Source organism: Pygocentrus nattereri, chromosome 1 (genome assembly GCF_015220715.1).
Source record: "Pygocentrus nattereri isolate fPygNat1 chromosome 1, fPygNat1.pri, whole genome shotgun sequence".
NCBI classification, from domain to species: Eukaryota; Metazoa; Chordata; class Actinopteri; order Characiformes; family Serrasalmidae; genus Pygocentrus; species Pygocentrus nattereri.
Genome location: NC_051211.1, coordinates 46,659,903 through 46,681,203, shown reverse-complemented (window position 1 = coordinate 46,681,203; position 21,301 = coordinate 46,659,903). Strand labels below are relative to the sequence as shown.

The 21,301-nt window shown below is 40.0% G+C and overlaps 1 protein-coding gene across 1 annotated transcript in view; it reads left to right on the top strand.

Moving 5' to 3' along the window:
- Positions 1 to 20,583, top strand: part of LOC108415087 (scavenger receptor cysteine-rich type 1 protein M130-like) — a 21,768-nt gene extending 1,185 nt beyond the window's left edge. The window contains exons 3-20 of the mRNA XM_037540206.1: positions 1,892 to 2,203; positions 2,353 to 2,673; positions 2,793 to 3,116; positions 3,417 to 3,740; positions 4,004 to 4,300; positions 4,434 to 4,508; positions 4,596 to 4,910; positions 5,155 to 5,214; positions 5,309 to 5,458; positions 5,588 to 5,683; positions 8,679 to 8,741; positions 10,093 to 10,155; positions 10,677 to 10,739; positions 10,847 to 10,921; positions 17,702 to 17,764; positions 17,865 to 17,927; positions 18,034 to 18,096; positions 19,149 to 20,583. Of these exons, the coding sequence (XP_037396103.1) occupies positions 1,892 to 2,203; positions 2,353 to 2,673; positions 2,793 to 3,116; positions 3,417 to 3,740; positions 4,004 to 4,300; positions 4,434 to 4,508; positions 4,596 to 4,910; positions 5,155 to 5,214; positions 5,309 to 5,458; positions 5,588 to 5,683; positions 8,679 to 8,741; positions 10,093 to 10,155; positions 10,677 to 10,739; positions 10,847 to 10,921; positions 17,702 to 17,764; positions 17,865 to 17,927; positions 18,034 to 18,096; positions 19,149 to 19,267 (2,846 nt within the window). The 3' untranslated portion in view covers positions 19,268 to 20,583. The remainder of the gene's footprint in view (positions 1 to 1,891; positions 2,204 to 2,352; positions 2,674 to 2,792; positions 3,117 to 3,416; positions 3,741 to 4,003; positions 4,301 to 4,433; positions 4,509 to 4,595; positions 4,911 to 5,154; positions 5,215 to 5,308; positions 5,459 to 5,587; positions 5,684 to 8,678; positions 8,742 to 10,092; positions 10,156 to 10,676; positions 10,740 to 10,846; positions 10,922 to 17,701; positions 17,765 to 17,864; positions 17,928 to 18,033; positions 18,097 to 19,148) is intronic.
- The last annotated feature ends 718 nt before the right edge of the window (positions 20,584 to 21,301 follow it).

The window sequence follows — 21,301 nt, the reverse complement described above, 5'->3', positions numbered from 1 at the left end:
TAGAAATTGAGCTTTGGTCCACAGGGGAAAAAAAAGTCATTTTCACAGGAAAAAAAATTGCTACAGAGACTAAAAGGGAACAAGTAATCACTGTAGAATTATCCAGTACACTGAAATGCAAAATATACTGCTGTCTTGCTTATTTGACTTACTTATTTAAAATCTGTTGTTTTTCATGCAAAAAAACACCAAAAGACCAATCTGGCATAAATCTTATTCTGAGACCCCTGAATTAAATAATCACAAAGAGAGGTCACTCTAAAACCTCCGATTGACCACAATGTGTGCTCTGTGTGTTAAAAGGCTAAACTGGATCATGAGGTTTCATATTAGAAAGTCCTGCATGACTTTGGTGATGGTAATTTTTAGATGCTCCCTAAACAGCTCTCAGCGGCTTCACTACAGAAATTCACAAGTTTAAATAAGCAATGAAAAAGACATTAAGTGGGAGCTGCTTGTACCAGTTACACATAATGATGATTAAAAGAAAGAAATCATACAAATGAAAACAAAACTAACTTAATCTTTTAGACTGTTAGCTTAACCCTAGTTTCAACAGTGTGATTTATAGCTGGTCAAATTGTACAGTTTTACAGAGCAACAAGCAAGCATATCCAACACATCTATAACACATATGTGTTTTTTGTAAAGAAATAAAAAAAATATGTTGGAATAATAATGTTCTTATTCAAGCGACATACACATCTCTGCTACAAACAAACATTTTCAGAACCTACCATTCAGTTCCACCAAAATGACTGGAAAGGCAATGTTACAGTTTACTCATGGGGGGGTTAACTGTAACACACAGAGGGGCCGTTTAACACTTGTTGAAAAGTCTGATTCATTTGCAATAATTTATGCTGTAAGTAACAAATATATTTTCCAACCTAAGAGTATTATCTTTTATCCCCTATAAGACAGACAGACAGAGAGACAGACAGACAGACAGACAGACAGCTCAATCGATAGATACACACATCAAATCATATATGAAAACTGATATGAGACTGTGTATCAGTGACAAATGTATTTTTGTCCAGTGGAGAACAGCAAATAAAAACATCACACACCAGTAAAATATGCAATGCTGTTTCTGAATAACTACAGCTTCTCCAGCTGTTAATATCAATTTCATTATATACTTATTTAAAACCAAAACACTTACATGACCGAAAGACACTACTAAAGTAGAAGAAAGCCTCTGTTTTCAGATGTTTTCTCTTTCTCGTTTTAAAATCTGTGTAAACATATAGAACAAAAAGACAAATTATTTATTTTTGTTTTCTAAAGGTGGATTAGTTGTAACACTGTGTCACAGCTAAGCTTGCAGTGCGGAGGCTGTATATAAGCCTGGCTAGCACCTGCTTGTCTCTAATGCTTGTTTTGAAAAAACTTACTTGCATGCCCTGAAAATACTGTTTGGCACAGATCTCTTTAAAACACCGCTCCCTCCCCTTCCTCCAAAAATAAAACTAATAAATCTACATAATATATGTGACATATTCAGTTTACTTAAAAGACAATGAGTTTGCTTTGAATGTAATCCTGCTAGTTATCACTCTGTTTTTATAACGTATCTGAAATCGGATTACAATCTTTTTACTGTAACTGTACCGGATTATAGTTACCTTTTTTTATCCTCATTGCATAGCCACATGTTTGTCTATTCTGGCCTTGGTTTACTTGATAATTTATTTAATGATTACTTGTTAATATATCACAAAAAGAGATCCCTGGTGTTTAGCTTGTTTTGATGTAGTGTCAATTCTGTAAAATGACAAAGTGTGAACATCAAATGACTTACATGTAACAGGCTTTCTCACATAAAATAAGAAATATTAATGCTTTAATTTGATATTTTTGATGTTTCTAAAATTTAAATAAACAGGTGACAAACCAAGACTTACTGATGGTCCTCATGAATGTTCTGGAAGACTAGAAGTACCAAAAAGCAATGAATGGTCGACAGTGTGTGATGCTGGCTTTGACCAGCAGGATGCAGAGGTTGTGTGTCGAGAGCTGGGCTGTGGACGTCCTGTGGAGGTGCTGGGAGCAGCTGCTTTTGGCAGAGGGGAGGGTCAGGTGTGGTCTGAGGAGTTTCAATGTGAGGGGAATGAATCTCATCTTTACTCCTGTAAAAAAAGTTCCACAAGCAAAAATATCTGCACCCATGACTACGACGTGGGAATAACATGCACTGGTTAAGTATCAGTCATTAATATGTCATTAATAAAGACTGCATTCTAATCAGTTCAATATGTGTGAAATTACATGAACATTGAGTTGTATTTGTTCATCTTCAAGCTGGCAAGTTGCTGCACATCATTAAACTCTCAACTCCATGTTTAGGTCATACTCAGGCTCGACTGGTGAGTGGCTCTGACTCTTCTAACTGTTCTGGTAGAGTGGAGCTCCAGTACCTCAGTGAATGGGGCACAGTGTGTGATGTAAGCTGGGATATGAGAGATGCCAGTGTCCTCTGTGGTCAGCTGAAGTGTGGGAGTGCTGTGGCTGTGTTGGGGTCAGACTGGTTTGGGGAGGGGAGTGGCCAGATCTGGGCTGATGTGTTTGATTGTCAGGGGAACGAAACACACCTGTCAAAATGTCCCATTTCATCATGGAGTCGAACTGCATGCTCTCATAAACAGGATGTTGGAGTCATCTGTAGTGGTGAGTGGCTCCTAATGTATTTCACAAAAATTCTGCTCTTCTAAAAAAGTGTTTGACTAGGTCTCTTGCATCTGTAGTCAAAAAGGAAATATGTACTTCACTGTATTGTTCTTCTTTAGATTCAACTCTGGCGTTTAATGAGGGGCAAGTGCGGCTGTCTGGTGGGATAGAATGTAAGGGGGAGGTGGAGGTTTACTTCAGGCAGAATTGGAGGAGAGTTCTGCTGGACTCCTGGAGTGAGTCTGTGGCCTCTGTGGTCTGTAGACAGCTGGGCTGTGGCTCTGTGATCAGCTTCTCCAGCTCCTCTACATCCAGTCCTGAACACAGTTACATGTGTGTGACGGATTTCAATTGTTCTGGGAGTGAAGCTCATCTGCGGAACTGCAACAGCGCACAAGCAGTCAACTGCAGCTCCAGAGAACAGCTCTCAATCACCTGTACTGGTAAGAATTACGGCAGTTAAAAAATAACAGTTGCTAAGAATTTTCTTAAAATAATTCTCACCAAAATGTCTTGTAATCTTTGTTTATTTCACAGTTAATTTTCTTGATAATGCAGAAATCAATGAGTAATACATTGTTCTTAACCTAAAACAGCTGTAATGTATAAATAATATTAAGGTGAAATGTTAGAAAATGTGTGTGTCTGTGTGTGTGTGTGTGTGTGTGTGTGTGTGTGTGTGTGTGTGTGTGTGTGTGTGTGTGTGTGTGTGTGTGTGTTTGTGTGTGTGTGTGTGTGTGTAGGTAAGTTTAATCCAGCTCACAGCTCCATCAGGCTGGTTGGTTCTGGGGGAGACTGTGCAGGAAGGCTGGAGGTTTTCCACAAGGGCTCATGGGGGACAGTGAGTGATGACTTGTGGGATATTAAGGACGCGCAGGTGGTCTGCAGACAGCTGCAGTGTGGAGTGGCCCTCAGTGCTCCTGTACCAGCCCGGTTTGGACCTGGAACTGGATCCATATGGCTGGTGGAGTGTGAGGGGAGTGAGACGTCCCTGTTGAACTGCAGATTTCAGCTGTCTGGAGAGGATGATTGTGAACACAGGAAGGATGTAGGAGTCGTGTGTTCAGGTAAAATGTGTTAAATGCTGTTGTACTTGAAATTTTAAGTCAACTGTAGCTGACAGATCCTTCAAAGTTTCACAGTCTTTGAAAATGTTATATACACACATACATCACATTTTAAACTATTCATATGCAAACTAGGAGAGTTTATACAAAAGATAAATGGTAAAAATGCTAATCTTCTAAAGTAGCATAATTTAATAATAGGTCATACTAGAAGTAATACCACGTAGCAATGATTTTCAGCAAATTATTTATTTACCCATCAGAGTTTAAAGAGTTCAGACTCACTGAGGGCTGTGAGGGGAATCTGGAAGTGTTCTACAATGGAACCTGGGGTAATGTGTGTGAAAATGGAATAGATGAAGAAACAGCAAGTTTGATCTGTCAGGAGCTGAACTGTGGAAGATCTGGCAGGGAGAATCGAGATGAAGCAAGAGTTAAATCAGCTCCTAACTGGCTGGATGATCTGAAATGTAGGAAACATGACTCCACTCTGTGGCATTGTCCATCTTCACCCTGGGGAAATTATAGGTGCAACGAGGTGGCTCAAATTACCTGTTCAGGTAGGGAGCTTGTGGTGGTTTTCTATGTTGACATGAACAGAATGTGTATAAATCTGTTTATGACAAAATGTATAATCAAAACAGGTTTATGTAAACAGTTTCATGTAAAGATATTATTTTGACATATTCATAGATAAGCAAAATCATCTTGTGCAGCGAAGTCATCTGAAATGCTCTTCATCATCTCCCTATCAGAGACAGTGCTCAAGTAAGGACTTTTTCAAATAAATAATAAAATTAAGTCCTGCACAATCACTGTTTCTGTATCTCCTCATATGTGATGTGTGTGATTTAGATCACCTGCCTTTCAGGCTGAGGGGAGGAAAGGGAATCTGCTCTGGAAGGTTGGAGGTGTTTTATAACGCTGAGTGGGGGTCTGTCTGTGATGATCTGTGGGACATCAGGGATGCTCAAGTTGTCTGCAGGCAGCTGGGCTGTGGGCCGGCGCTGAGTGCTGATGGGAGTGCTGTCTTTGGTGCTGGTAAAGGGCCTATCTGGCTGAACAGAGTGAAGTGTAGAGGGAATGAGATTCACCTGTGGGACTGTCCTCATTCCCTCAAGAAACACACTGAGTGCTCCCACAGGCAGGATGCTGGAGTCACCTGTAAAGGTTAGTAGAGTCTCCTGGACTTTGGAGTTTCTGAGTCCAATCAAGACAGTTTAACTTGCCTATCAAAACATATAGAAGGCTGCTTTGAAAGACTGCACTGATGCAGATATCATCTAATGCTAGTCTGACACATGCAGTTCTTGTGACGTCTGATACAGAATTTCCAGTTTACATGACTTCACTTTAGTGCTTTTGTGATTTGTGCTTTGTTGATTAATTTTATGTATTACTTCTGTATTTACAGATATATCAGTGCCTACTACTACTACACCCATAACACCAACCATCACCTTCACCACTACAGGTACTATTTGTATCTCTTAGGTCATTTTTCTAAATCTTTTTGAAAAGGTTGTTCAGTGCCCTATAAAGCTTCTGTTCTGTATTTTTATTTGCAGTTGATCAGACACTGAAGAGAACAACCACTCCTCCACAAACTCTTTCACCATCCATTTATTCGGTGTCTCTCCTAGTTCTGGGAGCGGTGCTCTTCCTGGCCTTAGTGCTTCTGGTTGTGCTGTTTTACCAGAACAGAGTGCTCAGGAGAGGTAGAGAGAGTCAGAGATCATCTACAATCCACTTTCTGTACATTCTCTAAACATCATTAGTCCTCCAATCCATCATCAGTCCTCTCTTCTGCTCATCCGGTTCCATGTTTCTCTCTGTCCCCCTCACAGTGCTCTCTAAGAGGAGGCGTAAGACTTTGACTGAGGCAGTCTATGAGGAGATTGACCGCAGATACATCACTAAAAGAAGTGACTTGACTCAAAGAGGTGAGTGATATATGGAGTGTTTTACACGCAGATTATTCTGTTAAACTAAAATATATTTACATTTCAGATTAAAAATTATACTGCAATAACAGTAAATTAGTTAAGTGAGAGTTTAGTGTATATTAATGTGCAGCTCATGTGCTATGAAATGTGCAGTTAGAGTAGATCTAGTGTGTAAATTCTGCTGATAAGCATCTATCAGGCAGCTGAAGTTAAACTGAGTAATTCCTGTAAAACTTCCATATTTGGACATACAGAGAAACCACACAGCTGCAGGTGTGTGTGTGTGTGTGTGTGTGTGTGTGTGTGTGTGTAGAGAGAGAGAGAGAGCGAGAGAGAGAGCGTGAGAGAGGGTGTGATCATGTCATCATCACTGTGTGTGCATGTTTATGTATTTGTGTGTTTCTGTGTGTGTGTGTGTGTGTGTGTGTCTGTCATTGAGTTATTGAGTGAATGAGGCCATTAATGATTGAATAAATTAATAAATGAATGAGTTAGTAACTGAGTGACCAAGTGAGTGACTAAGTGAACTAGTGATAAAGCAAGTGAGTGACCCAGTGAGTGGCCAAGTGAGTGAGTAGAATAGGTGAGTGGTTTAGTTAGTTACCAAATGATTAATAAGTTAGTGACTTACTCCATGACTGACTGAGTAAGAGAACAAGTGACCAAGCGATGGCCAATTGAGTGGCCAAGTGAGTGATGGAGTGATTAATTATAAGTGAGTGACCATGTGCAATGAACAATCAAGTAATAGAGTGATTGACCAAGTAAGCAACCAAATGAATGAGTGACCAATTGAATGATCATGTGTGTGGACAATTGACCAATATTCAGAGTTAATGACCAAGTGATGGAGTGAGTGAGCAAGTGATAGAATGAGCAATTGAGTGACCAATTGGCTAAGTGATTGACTGAGTGAGCAAGTAAAGTGATTTGTGAGTGACCAAGTGAGCGTCCAAGTAAGTTAATGTGACCAAGTGACAAAGTGAGTAAATGACCAAATATATAATCAAATAAATGACCCTTAGAGTAATTGAGAGACCAACTGAGTGACTAAGCGACCGACTAAGTGACTAATTATATATGAATGGTCAAGTATGTGACCATGTGACCAAGTGAGTGAACAAAGGAGTTGGAGTGACCAAATGACCAAGAGTATGAGTGAACAAATGAGTGACTGGGTGAGTAACAAAATGACCAAGTGACCAAGTGACTGAATGACCAAGTGACCGAATGACCAAGTGATCAAGTCAGTAACAAAGTGAATGACCAACATGATGAGTGACTGAGTGACTGTGTGTGTGATTGAATGAGTAAGTTATTCAGTGAGTGAGTAAATGAGTCAGTGAGTGACTCTGTGGAATAGTTAAATTAATTTTTTTCTTCTCTATAGTCCATTGCTGCAGTAAATACACTGACAGATTTGATACAATATGTTGATCCAGTCAAACCAGAACAAACAAAAATAAGGAAGGTATTAAGGATAGTAAAGGAAGCTTATTTCAACTTTTTGGATGCTACCTCTGAGTTAATAAGTCAGTCAGTCAGAGTAGTCAGTCAGTGAGCCAGTGTTTGTGTTATTTAGCGGTAGCGTGCTGTACTTGTGCCAAGTGTGGGTGGTTGTTATTAAGGCAGCTGAGTCTTATACTGGACTCAGCTGCCTTGCCCTACTCACGCAATGTCATTGATGCTAAAGCTCCACTCTTCCACAGCCTCCCTATTGCCTTTCCAGCAGTGGTCATTCACAAGCTATCTGATAAAATAAAGGTGTGGTATTTTGGGCCTCATATGGTATCCAGCCCCAGGTCCAAAGTTTAAGGTCCCACTGGAGATAGGCCCCTTTCTCCCTCTCTCTCTCAGTTCCAGACAGATGAGATCATTTTAAATTAGGGGCGTATGTTGTACCTTAGTTCACAAAAACAACTGGCCTAGATAAAGCGGCAGGGTCAGAGCTGTTTTTCAGATGAAATTCATATTGGCTGCGAACCCTCTCTCAGGCAATCCATGGTGCCTGATTTTGATGCTGGTCTTCTCTGTAATAAACCTTTTTATATACAAGTAAGACAGTGTCAGCAGACATTCCTTCATCATCTTCACGTCATCACTATTTGATAAACAACAGAAGTTCTTCAGATCTTAATCGCTTCCACAACTGTTATTCATGTAAGTCCTCCATTTTAATGATTCACACAAAAGCTACTTGAGCACTATTAGCTGTTTCTTGTGGAGAACCATCAGCTAAACTGTGAGCATGAGATACAAGCCAAATCCATGAAGTGTAAATGCAAGAACACATGACAAAAAGCTTTACAGCACAAAGTTAAAGCCATTAACACATCAATTTAGAGATAACTAGCACTAGACCAACTAAACTCTATCACAATCAGCCTGTTCAAAAACATAATCAGTGCAGCATTCAACAAATAACAATAAACATATGAAATCTCCAAAAATAAGATAATAGAAGTCAAAATGGCATGCCAATTTATACAACATTTTGGACTAAGATCATAAGCAGAATAATGAAAATACATCCAGCAGTAATATATTCATCAGACTGGTAATGTGAAAATACTGTAGTATATTATTATTATTAAAGTCCTTTGAGCATCCTCACCACAGCTGGTCTTTGTCCTATTTTAACATGACTATAATTGTGTAAGTAGAATAGAATTACATGAGTTACTCTTCTGTTTTGTTTTACAAATATCAGTAATACACAAGCATAAGGGTCATTGAATGTCCAGCCCTATTTACTGATGACTTTCCAGAATATCTAAATGCAGATGTCACTTTAGACACTGCTCCTTAATCCAAAATTGAGGTTAACTGTGCCTGCTCAGCACTTTTTTCCATTTCATTGCTTATTTCTCCACTCATTTATTCATTTTTTTTCATGAATTTGTCACCAGATTTTGCTCCACAGCACTCAGAGGATTGTGGGAGGTTCTTCATTCTGAACAAGTTTCATAACTGTTCTGCTCTTCTCTAACAGGAATTGTCCTCTCTGAAGAACAGCATTCAGGATATGAGGATGTGGATGAGGAGCTTCTCTCAGGTAAGAGAGAAGGACCAGAACACGTGTGTCTGTCCATTGAGAAATGTTAAAATCACAATTTAAAAATAAGAACATTTATCACTACATTTATTTATTCCTAAACCACAGTTACACAGAATTATTTACCATAATTCCAATATTTGATACATAAAAAAATATAATAATGGGTTTAATTTATGTAGTAACTTTTACAAACCCACACCAGGTTCACACCAGTAAGAAATGCACAAATCAACAATAAACAAAACTCTATCTCTTTCTCTCTCTCTCTCCCTCTCTCTCTCTCTCTCTCTCTCTCTCTCTCACACACACTCACACACACACACACACACACTCACACACACACACACACACACACACACACACACACACACACACACACACACACACACACACACACACACACACACACACACACACACACACATATATAAACACAGTTCCTGTGCTGGTGGAGTAAAAGCTCCCCACACCATGCCTTAAAGTCTCTCAGTGACTCCTCACCTGTGGTGTAGATTTTCTTGGTCAACAGGCTCAGGAAATTCTAGCCATATTATAAAGCAGAGCTGCTAAAACACACCTGCCAAACCTCGCAATTAATGCCTGAGTTGAATCAGGTGTGTTTGAGCAGAGAAATACGCAAACTGTGCTAGACACTGACTCTCCAGGACCGAACCTGAAGAACTCTGGTGTGAAGTCTCTCTATCAGACTCTCTATTCAGAGGCTTTATGTGGCTTTAATAACAACATTTTCTGTTTCAAAGTGAAATTCAATTTTCTGTTTTTTTTTTTTGGAATTGATTACACAGAGTTGTCACTCTCAGTCAGTTGATTGTGAAGAATGTATGAAGTGTTGTGGTGGTTTTAGTGCATTTTGGATGTGAGATGATCTGAGCTGTATGATAGTAAAGAGCTGTCTGAAGAGTTTTGAGAAACTCTTGACATTTGAGAAGTATTGAGAAATGCATGTAAAAATCATTTTAATCTCATTATGTAACTTAACTGAAATGTAGTGTTCTGAAATTATTAAAAGTATATGTTTGATGAAATTATTGCTTATAATATTAAAATCTACTTTTCTTAATATTTTATCTTATATTATTTTAAACTCAGTTAAAATTAATAAAGTTTTTTTGTTTTGTTTTTTGTTTTCACATGTGTGGGAGTGTAATTGTGTGATGGGTGAAGGGGCAAAGCGTTTGGGTCTGTGTTGTAGTGTTGTGTCTGAGAGTGCCCTCTACTGTCTGTACTGATATTATTTTCTGTTCACAGTGCTCCACAGCACTCAGAGGCCTGTGGGTGGCTCTGCATTCTGAACATGTTTGATGACTGTTCTGCTCTCCTCTAACAGGAAGTGTCCTCTCTGAAGAACAGCATTCAGGATATGAGGATGTGGATGAGGAGCTTCTCTCAGGTAAGAAGACCAGAACATGTGTGTGTGTCTGAGTTTATTAAGTCAAGTTTATTTTAGTCATGTTTAATGTGAAGAACATTTAGGCCCAGGGTAAATCTAATATTTGATACACAGCACCAGATGTGAGGAGTAACCAGTCACATTCATTCAGTTAAATTTACTCAGTTACATGAGTTCATGTAAACTACATGAACAACTACAGTATTTATCTACATTATTTATGAGGAAAGTAATTTTGATTCAATTACAATGTAGACATTTTTTATAGTACCATTTGTTGCTCTTTGCTATTGCAGACAGAAATTCTCTTTATCAGTGAATCTAGTTTGTTTCTCTAATTTAAGATTTGATTAATCTCTAGATCAGAAGTGTCTGTTGGAAATGATTCTCTCCATAAACATATAACTTAACTCCATAATGATAACGGAATCACACGCTGAAATTGTTATGTTAATGCATATCTGAATGTGGATTTTGTTGTGATATGTAGCTAATAGTGATACAATTTGCTCTTATTGCAGCAAAGTCTCTGACTGAAGTAAAGCCAGAATATTATGATGATGTCACCACCAGTGGCCTGATAAGTGAGTTCCATCATTAATTAATCATCTGATTTTGTCTTTACATTAAATCACAATGTAAAAATATGATTGAACTGTTTGTAAAGTCAGTCTGCTTTTATTTGATTAAGCTGAAACGAAAGAGAACGAAGCAGAGAGCTATGATGATGTCATCACTGCTGGACAGATCTCTGATAGTGTAGCAGGTTTGTTTCTGTTTTCAGGTTTTTCAAATTAAGCAGGGCTTAAAAAGCTTAACAAATGCTATGAAATTATAATGATCTAATAATTTGTATCCAGGCCATAAGTAGGATCAAAATTTTAGTGAGGTCCATTTTGCAGAAATGTGACCTATATTTCATAGAGAATAAACTAACTACTGAAAATGAGTACTTTACTGACTGTAAGTTTCTCCTAGTTTTTTGTAACCATATCATTGCTCCATTGTTACCCATCTATAACTATTATGCCACTTTTCCTTTCATTTGCTTTTTCCCGATTCCTCAAATTTTTCTACCTGCTATTCCTTTCCCAAAAGTTTAATTAATCATGTAACTACAATCCCATTTCCAAAAACAGTTGAGATGCTGTGCAGAATGTAAATAAAAATATAATATGATATAAATTGTGTACCATGAAAAACATTTAAACCATATTTTTAAGTGAGAGAGGTAAATGAAATAAAATCAGTTGAAACTACTCACTACACTCATTTCATTGAGTGTAGCTTTTAACACATATTTTCAGCTAATCTTTCATAATTACCATATAAATAAACCTATTTCCAAAAACATTGGGATGCTGTGCAAAATGTAAATAAAAACAAATGCAATCTTGTACAAATAATTTAAACCCTGTATTTCATTGAAAATATTACAAAGACAATATATCAAATGTTGAAACAGAGATTTTCTATTGTTTCTTGAAAAATATGCCCATTTTGAATTAGATGCCAAAAACACGCCTCAAAAAAGTTGGGACAGGGGCATGTTCTTCATCTTCTTTTAACAACACTCTGCAAGCATTTGGGAACTGAGGATTAGAGTCTCCGGGGCCCCACCCTGGAGCCAGGCCAGGGGGAGGGGCATGTCAGCGAGCGTCTTGTGGCTGGGCATTTACTCATGGTGCCTGGTCGGGCCCAGCCCAAAGGAGTTACATGAGTCCCCCCTTCCAGTAGTAGGGGTTCGGTGCTTTGTGGATCGGGCAGTGGCCGAAGGCATGGGCCTTGGCGTTCTGATCCTTGGTTGCTGAAACTGGCTTTTGGAACTTGGAATGTTACCTCACTGATGGGGAAGGAGCCAGAGTTGGTGCGTGAGGTTGATTGATACTGGCTAGTTACAGTTGGGCTCACCTCAACACACATCTTGGGCTCTGGGTCCAATCTCCTTGTGAGGGGCTGGACTTTATTCTATTCTGGAGTTGCCCATGGTGAGAGGCGGCGGGCAGGTGTGGGCTTTCTCATAGCCCCTCGACTTGGCACTTGTATGTTGGGGTTTTCTCCGGTGGATGAGAGGGTAGCTTCCCTATGCCTTCGGGTTGGGGGACGGGTCCTGACTGTTGTCTGTGCTTATGCACCGAACAGCAGTTCAGAGTACCCAGCCTTCTTAGAGTCCTTGGGAAGGGTGCTTGAAAGTGCTCCTCCTGGAGACTCTATTGTCTTACTGGGGGACTTCAACGCTCACGTGTGTTCAACGCTCACAGTGAGACCTGGAGGGGTGTGATTGGGAGGAATGGCCTCTCTGATCTGAACCCGAGTGGTGTTCAGTTTTTGGACTTCTGTGCAAACCACAGTTTGTCCATCACAAACACCATGTTTGAACACAAGGATGTCCATAAGTGCACATGGCACCAGGACACCCTAGGCCTCAGTTTAATGATTGACTTTGTAGTCGTGTCATCGGACTTGCAGCCATGTGTTTTGGACACTCGGGTAAAGAGAGGAGCTGAGCTGTCAACTGATCACCACCTGGGGAATCGTGGGGGAAGATGCCGGTCAGACCAGGCAAACCCAAACGTATAGTGAGGGTTTGCTGGGAATGTCTGGCAGAAGAACCTATCAGATTGATCTTAAACTCACACCTCTGTCAGAACTTTGACCAGATATCGGGGGAGGTGAGGGACATCAGAATGGGCCATGTTCCACTCCTCCATTGTTGAAGCGGCTGACTGTAGCTGTGGTTGCAAGGTAGTTGGTGCCTGTCGGGGTGGTAATCCTCGAACTCAGTGGTGGACATCCCAAGTGAGAGATGCCATCAAGCTGATGAAGGTCCTGCCGGGCATGGTTGGTCTATGGGACACCAGAGGCAGCTGGCAGGTATTGACAGGCCAAGCTATCTGCGGCTTCAGTTGTCGCCAAGGCAAAAACCCGGGTGTGGGAGGAGTTTGGTCGGACTTTGGAAAGTGACTAAGTCAGCTCCGAAAAGATTCTGGCAAACCGTCAGGCGACTCAGAAGGGGAAAGCAGTGTGCCACTAGCACTGTATATAGTGGAGATGGTGTGCTGTTGATTTCGACTGGAGACATCATTGGGCGGTGGAAGAAATACTTTGAGGACCTTCTCAATCCCACCGATACGTTCTCCAGTGAGGAGGCAGAGTCTGGGGACACGGGAATAAGCTTGTCCATTACTGAGGCCGAAGTCGCTAAGGTAGTTAAAAAGCTCCTTGGTGGCAAGGCACCAGGGGTGGATGAGATCCGGCTGGAGTTCCTCAAAGCGCTGGATGTTGTGGGGCTGTCTTGGCTGACATGCCTTTTCAACATTGCGTGGATATCGGGGGCAGTGCCACTGGATTGGCAGACTGGGTTGGTGGTGCCTCTTTTTAAAAAGGGGGACCGGAGGGTGTGTTCCAACTACAGGGCAATCACACTCGTCAGCCTCCCTGGTAAGGTCTATGCAGGGGTACTGGAGAAGAGACTCTGGCTTATAGTCGAACCTCAGATTCAGGCAGTAAGCATGTGGTTGGGATAGTGTAATGGTTAACACCTCTGCCTTCTACGCTGTAGACTGGGGTTCAATCCCCGACCTGGGCAAACACCCTACACTATACCAATAAGAGTCCTTGGGCAAGACTCCTAACACCGCCTTGCCCTACCTGTATAAAAAAAATGATCAAATTGTAAGTCGCTCTGGATCGTCAGCCAAATGCCGTAAATGTAAGTCAGACTCGTTCCCATTGAGACTTGAACTCTGTCAGGGCTGCCCTTTGTCACCTTATTTTCATGAATAGAATTTCTAGGCGCAGTCAGGGGATGGAGTGTGTCTGGTTTGGTGACCTCAAGGTCACATCGGTGCTGTTTGCAGATGATGTGGTCCCATTGGGGACATCAGGTCGTGAACTTCAGCTTTTGCTGGATCGGTTTGCAGCCGAGTGTGAAGCTGCCGGGATGAGAATCAGTACTTCCCAATCTGAGCTCATGGTTCATAGGCGGAAAAGGGCGGAGAGCCCTCTCTGGTTCGGGGATAAGCTCTTGCCTCAGTATCTCAGGGTCTTGTTCACGAGTGATGGTAAAAGAGAGCGGGAGATTGACAGGCAGATTGTTGTTGGGTCAGCAGTTATGGGAGTTCTTTACCGGTGTGTTGTGGTAAAGAAAGAGCTGAGCCATAAGGCAAGGCTCTTGATTTACTGGTCGATCTATGTTCCCACCCTCACCTATGGTCATGAGCTTTGGGTAATGACCGAAAGAATGAGATTGTGAATACAAGTGGCCGAAATGAGTTTCCTCCGCAGGGTGTCTGGACTCTCCCTTAGAGATAGGGTGAGAAGAGCCAATGCTTCTCCATGTCGAGAGGATCCAGCTGAGGTGGTTCGGGCATCTGGTTAGGATGCCTCCTGGATGCCTCCCTCGGGGGCAAGTCCAACCAGGAGGAGACCCCGACCCCGGGGAAGACCCAGGACACGCTGGCGTGACTATATCGCCCAGCTGGACTGGGAGCGCCTCAGAATCCCCCCGGGGAATCTTATTGCTTAGTATGTTTTGTATTGTATTGCCCCCATGACCCGAACCCCGGAGAAGCAGAAGATAATGGATGGATGGATGGATGTTTTCTAATTCTTATTTGATATAGGATTTCAACTGCTCAACAGTTCAGGGTCTCCTTTATCATAGTTTTTATTTCATAATGCGCCAGATGTTTTCAGTGGTGACAGATCTGGACTGCAGACAGGCCAGTTTAGAACCTGGACTCTTTTAATACAGAGCAATGCTGTTGTAACTCATGCAGAATGTGATTTGGCATTGTCTTGTGAAAATATTCAAGACCTTCCCTGAAAAAGACATAATTTGGATGGCAGCATACAAAACATGTACATATTGTTCAGCATTAATGGTGCCTTCACAGATGTGCACATCACCCATGCCATGTGCACTAATACACCCTATACCATCATGAATACTGGCTTTTGAACTGTGCACTGATAACAAGCTGAGTGGTCTTTTGCATAGAGGACACAGTGTCTATAATTTCCAAGAAGAATTTCAAATTTTGATTTTGACACAGGACACTTTGCCACTTCCCCTCAATCCATTTTAAATGAGCCCAGAGAAGGTAGCAACATTCCTGGATCCTGTTTATATATGGTTTCTTTGTGTCTTAGAGTTTTAACTTGCATTTGTGGATGCAGTAATGAACTCTGTTCACAGACAGTGGTTTTCAGAAGTGTTCCTGAGCCCATGCAGTGATGTCCACTACAGAATCATGTCTGTTTTTAATGCAGTACTGTCTGAGGGCCAAAAGATCACAGCTAGTAAATATTGATTTTTGACCTTGTCGCTTGCATACAGAGATTTCTCCTGATTCTGTGAATCTTTTAATTCTATTATGTACTGTAGATTACGTAAAGCAAAAGTTCTTTGCTATTTTATGTTGAGAAAACTTTAGTCTTAGTTGTTGCACTATTTGATTGTCCAGTCTTTCATAGAGTGGTGAACCCCTCCTCATCTTTACTTCTGAAAGACTCTCTGGCATGCTTTTTTATACCTAATCATGTTACTGACCTGTTGTCAATCAACCCCTGTGATGGTGCAGTGTATGCCCATCACTGAGATTAATAGGAATGTTGTATGTACCTACCTTGATGTCCTGTGTAGAAGGGGATGAGGGCAAATGGGAGGTAAAGGGGACCAAGGCTTCTTGTCCCTGTTGGGCGGATCCACCTTCAGGGAGGGAAAGGGGCCTCAGTGTTCTAAAGGGGGAAAACCTGCAAAGGAATTAATTAGTTAATTATTGAATACTAGTCACGACTAGTCAGTAGCTGTATAGATGGGTGTGTATATATGTTTGTGTGTGTATGTAAATTAGAGCCCTGGGACATCGTCCCTTCAAGCAAGTTATTAGTTTAGTCGGGGCGGGGCTTCGACGATAAGAACACTCTGTGTTCTTTCAGCCAGGTCTTCTCAGCTACCTGTGGGAGGAGTGGTTTAATCCCGGTGTGATACTGTTAGCTGCTTGTAACAGCTAGGGAATAACCTGTGTGATGAGGATTAGCCTTGCAGCGAAGCCTCAAGTTTATCTTTCGTTTTATTTCTGTTTGATTCAGTTTTTCTTTTGTTTTGTGTGTAATAAAATAAGCACGTGTGCACTTGAACTTGGAGTCTCGCCTCCTCGTATCAACACCCACGCCCATAGCGCCAACTTGGCCGTGCGTAAATCCCGGCGGCTCTTCTTTTGGAGGTTGCACCGTTACAACCCCCAGATGTTTTTTTAGCACTGCACAACTTTACCCACATTTTGTTGCCCCCCTCCCCTTTTTTGGAACACACTGTTGGCATCAAATTCAAAATGGGCATATATTAAAAAAAGAAAAAAACAGTAAAATTTCTCAGTTTGAACATTTGATTAGCTGTCTTATATTATTAATATAGGGTTTCAATTATTTGAACACTCAATGAAATGAATGTAGCAAGTAGTTTCAAGTGATTTAACCCCCCCCCCCCGCCCCTCTCTGTATTCACTGATTACTGTTAAAGCACACATTAAATATACATTATAAAGGGCAGTCTGTACCAAACTCCAGCTAAAAGGGAAAGGTAGCTACTCATACAGTTAATGAGAGAAAATACAGTCTAATGTACCTGCTGATTTCTTAATAAAGTTAGCTACATCATACTAAACCATCAATATGTTGGTTACCAGTGAACTTCCCCATGCCAGTTGTATGATTTATTAGAATAACAAAATAAAGCTTTAATTTCTCCTCTAATCACTTACATTGCTGACTATGGAGCCTGTAGCCTAAACTGAGCAGCTACTGGAGCTAGACTAAGGCATGTTGATGTAGCCAGCAACATTATGATATACATATATATAATGATTTATGATATATATTCTAGGAGTGGGCAGCATAGCATCTCCTACTGAAATAAACAGATTGAGCAGCTAAATCTATGGCCTAGCCACAGCTGGTTAGATTTTTATTGGCCATAATACAGTAACAGCACTTATAGGAAACAAATTAATTTTCATTATTTTTATGAAAAATATAGCATAATAAATATTCCGTCCTCATTTGAGTAGATCTGTAATACTGTGGCTGCACCCCTGAGTAAACTACCACGTTAAAATAAGGGCTCTGTTTCAACGTTTAATCTCATGAATGGAGGAAAGTGAAAAAAAAAACCTTCTAAACTAAGTCCGGACATTGGTTACCTTACAGCTATAGTTACGGCCATGGTCTGTATTTGTAGTGACTGTTTTGAGTAATACGTGGAGCTTCACTGTTCCTTACAGCAGTGGTCCACACATACGTGCAGGAGGGTATTTTAATGCCCACAACATTTGCTCATCATACCTGCAAAATCTGACCCAAGTTAATGAATTTATTTTTATTAAATTACATTTTATGAAAAGAAATATTTTCTATATTTTCAAATATGTAACAATGCAGCATCATAAAATCCTACATTCAGTGATTATGCCTGAAACACCTAAAAAATACAGCTGTCTAAAATATTTTTATATCCTTTAAATGTCTCTGTGTTTTGTTGTAGAGGACGTAGCAGAGAATTATGATGATGTCATCACTGCTGGTCAGAGCTCAGCTGTTGAAACAGGTTTGACTTGTAATGTAACAACACTGTAATCTCAAACATGAACACAGTCACTGATGATACTGAAGCTGATTTAATGACTTTTATCTTTACAATTTCACAGAAGACATGACAGATAACTATGATGATGCTGTTACCGCTGGACCAAACTCCAACATTATGACAGGTATGCTTTTCTTAAAATGGGCAAACTATTTAAAGCTGACATATCACTAGTTAAAACATCAGTTTTCTTTCTTATTTTTATAATTTACCTTCCCATGTTGCTGTAGTGGACACACCAGAGAACTACAATGATGTCATCACTGCAGGACAGGACGTAGAAAAGGTAAAAGGTAAGTGGCTATCATTCTAATGTAGTTATATATAAAATGAACAGGACAAATGGCATGCGCTGGGTAAATACTGGTGTGCACAGATCTAGACACATGAGGGGCTCATTCTCAGTGTGTGGCTTTTGGCCCATCAGGCAAATGCTGCTGCCCCAAAACAAAGCATAACAATAATAACCAGGAAAGTTCAATTGTGAAGGCTAGCTAGAGAAAGATGGAAAAACCTCCAAAAAGCATAAGGGCACAGAAAAAAAAGTTGCTTAAATAATATGCAAAGAAATTAAGAAATGAAAGTTCACAATTTATTTGGATATCAGATGAAAGAACCGCAGGACCAAAAATCAGAGTCCAGATTTCTTTGTTACACATTTTAATGATTAAACACTGCTGATTCATCTGTTAATGACAAAGTTTAGTCAGTGTGTTTCAGCAGAGAAATCATCAAAACCTGTGTTGGACACTCTACAGAACCTACAGCTCTATAGGTGTATTCTGTGTCATTGAATAAAAGATGCAACCAACAAAAACACAACCAACTAAAGTTTTGGGGATTTTTTATGATATTTTGGGTCAATTAAAATTAGGTAGTTAGTGTGAAAGATGACACTAACATGCATGTGTTTATTTTCAAAACTTGACGTGCATTAGAGTACATGACTCATGTAAATAAGCCTTAAGGCTATAGGGCTTGCAGTTTTTAGGTGTTGGTAGGGGGGGATCACTGTTTGTAGTGGTCTGGTCTAGACGGAAACGCAGGGCTGAACTCAGTTCCCAGTCCAGCCCTGACACTTAGCACAGTTGTGAAGATGTGTAGAAGTCCTCTCTACATCTGTCTAAGTGTATTCTAAGAGTGAACAGGACAATGCAGAAGATTGACACTTAAAGAACAACTTGGTTAAACTTGAAGTTGACCTGTTAAATAGACTTGCATAGTGCTCTATTTTCTGCTCTCCTTTTCTTTCACTTTTGGATATTTTTGGAATATATTCATTATAAGAAAGACATGGGTTTTTTGTTATCGTTTTAAAGAGTTAAATGCTCTTCTTGTTTTACAGACTATGATGACGTGGAGGAGGAGCCTCAGCCAGAGATGAATCATGCAACTGAGAGCCTACAGCCAGTGTCTTTCCTCAGGAAATTACATTCAAACTTCTTCAAACGCAAGAAATTCTAAGATTTTATCATAAATCACTCCCCCACACATACACAGCTAAACATCCCCCCACACACAGTTCACATGTTTCTTTTATTTTTAGTATATTTTCTAAGAGTTCCACCAACCTCTCAAATCTCATTAATTCATCTAAATGTTTAGGATCTTACTTTGATCTGTTTATTCTATTTTTATCTTCTTGAAAACATTCTGTATCTGATGTGATAAAGGTAGTCAATTAAAAGGTTTTTAGAAGAAATTATTCATTTGTTGCCAAAAGCCTTCATTTTTATGTACAGTTTTACAACATGATTATTTTTGGTTGAAGGTCTGAAATTAAAGGGAAATTCATTTTCACTGTAAATGATGTATGACAGCTTTCTGTTTTCAGTGCAGGCATTTAAAATCAGGCTAAAATCTGTTTATAGAGCAATTATAAAGCACTGATCACCCACCGAATACTGTGCTGCACTGTGAAAAATGGTGCATTCTCTGTTTTTTTTTCTTTAACTCAAATAAATACTCCAATTGAAATAATGCAAAGCAAACTTTTAATTTGGGGAATAAACACAATATTTTACATAAATTCGAACCTGAAAAACATGGTTCCGCTTTTTATAGTGTGCAACATAAGTCAGATTTCAGACCTTCTTGTGTGTTATTTGCAAACGTATAATGATTGTGTGATTATTATGCAAATGATTTGACATTAAATCCACACAGACATAATAATTACTGTATGTTGAATTCTGTATCTGGAACTTCTTATGATTTAAGTGTGTAATGTATTGAATCTATTACTGTGGTGTGACAGATAATTCTGTACTCCTCGTCTCTGTGCTGATCATTACACATTTTAAAGTTACACTTAGTGTAAAGATACAGACACACCTAATCAACTTACATGCACACTCTTATACTCACACCTATTCAACTGTACCACACACTTCCTCACAACACACGACACACCCAAGTTCTCCCATAAACACCCTCACACACCACTAATCAGCTTGTCCACACATTCTCACACACACACCACCACGTCTATCCAAACACACTTTCACACACACACACCCCTCTACCGAAAAAATTCTGTACTATACACACCTAAACAACTCTACCGTGCACACACCCCAATTAGAGCCTCAGAGCAAATTTTATCTGGATAAAAGGTAGCCTGTTTTTCAAAATGAAATATCTGTTTTAATATTGTGAACATATGAAATGTATTTTTAATATGGTTTCTAAGGACAGTCTATGGTCTGATTTTTAATGCTGATGTTCTTCCATAAATTTATCACTTATGTTTATTGAATAAAAACATCAATAAGGTTTGATGATTGGGTGCAGTACCACCTTATTTCCCAAGTGCTGCTGAGCTGTTGTCACGATTGGCCCCTCCCACTCCTCCATGTGCTTCTGTTTACTTGTCCTCATGCTTCTTTGTTTGGTTTCCTCCCTGTTCTGCCCCTCTTGTTTCTTGTCTCCACCCTTGACTGTTCCAACCTGTTTTCCTGTTTGCGTCTTGTGAACCCTCTTGTATTTAGGCCCTGTGTTTTTCCTAGTAGGTTGTTGGTCTTTGTATTGTGTGTTGGATGTACTGTTTGATGTATTCTTTGTCTTGTATTGTATTTCATTGTACTGGATGTGCTGTATGTTTGATATGTTGGATGTATTGTTTGTTTATTCCAGTCCCTGTTATAGTTTTCCTGTGTTTCTTTCGTTACGTCTGGCTCTCGATCTCTCTGTATTGGCTATTTGAACCTGGACCATTTCAACCACGACCCTGATTATGGATTTGCCCTGAATAAATCTTGCTTTTCTCAGCACGTGCGTCTGCCTCATCGCTCCACGTTACAGCTGTTGATTCTAATACACTTTTGTCATGCCATAACTGTAACAGTCTCTAAGGTTGGATCCTCTACACAATTTGTTATTCCATTCCTATGTTCTCATTAACATTGCCATGTTTCACACACACACACAGACACAGACACATTTTCTAAGCAGCTTATCCTTCTGGGTCTTGGGGGAGCTGGAGCCAATTCAAGCAAT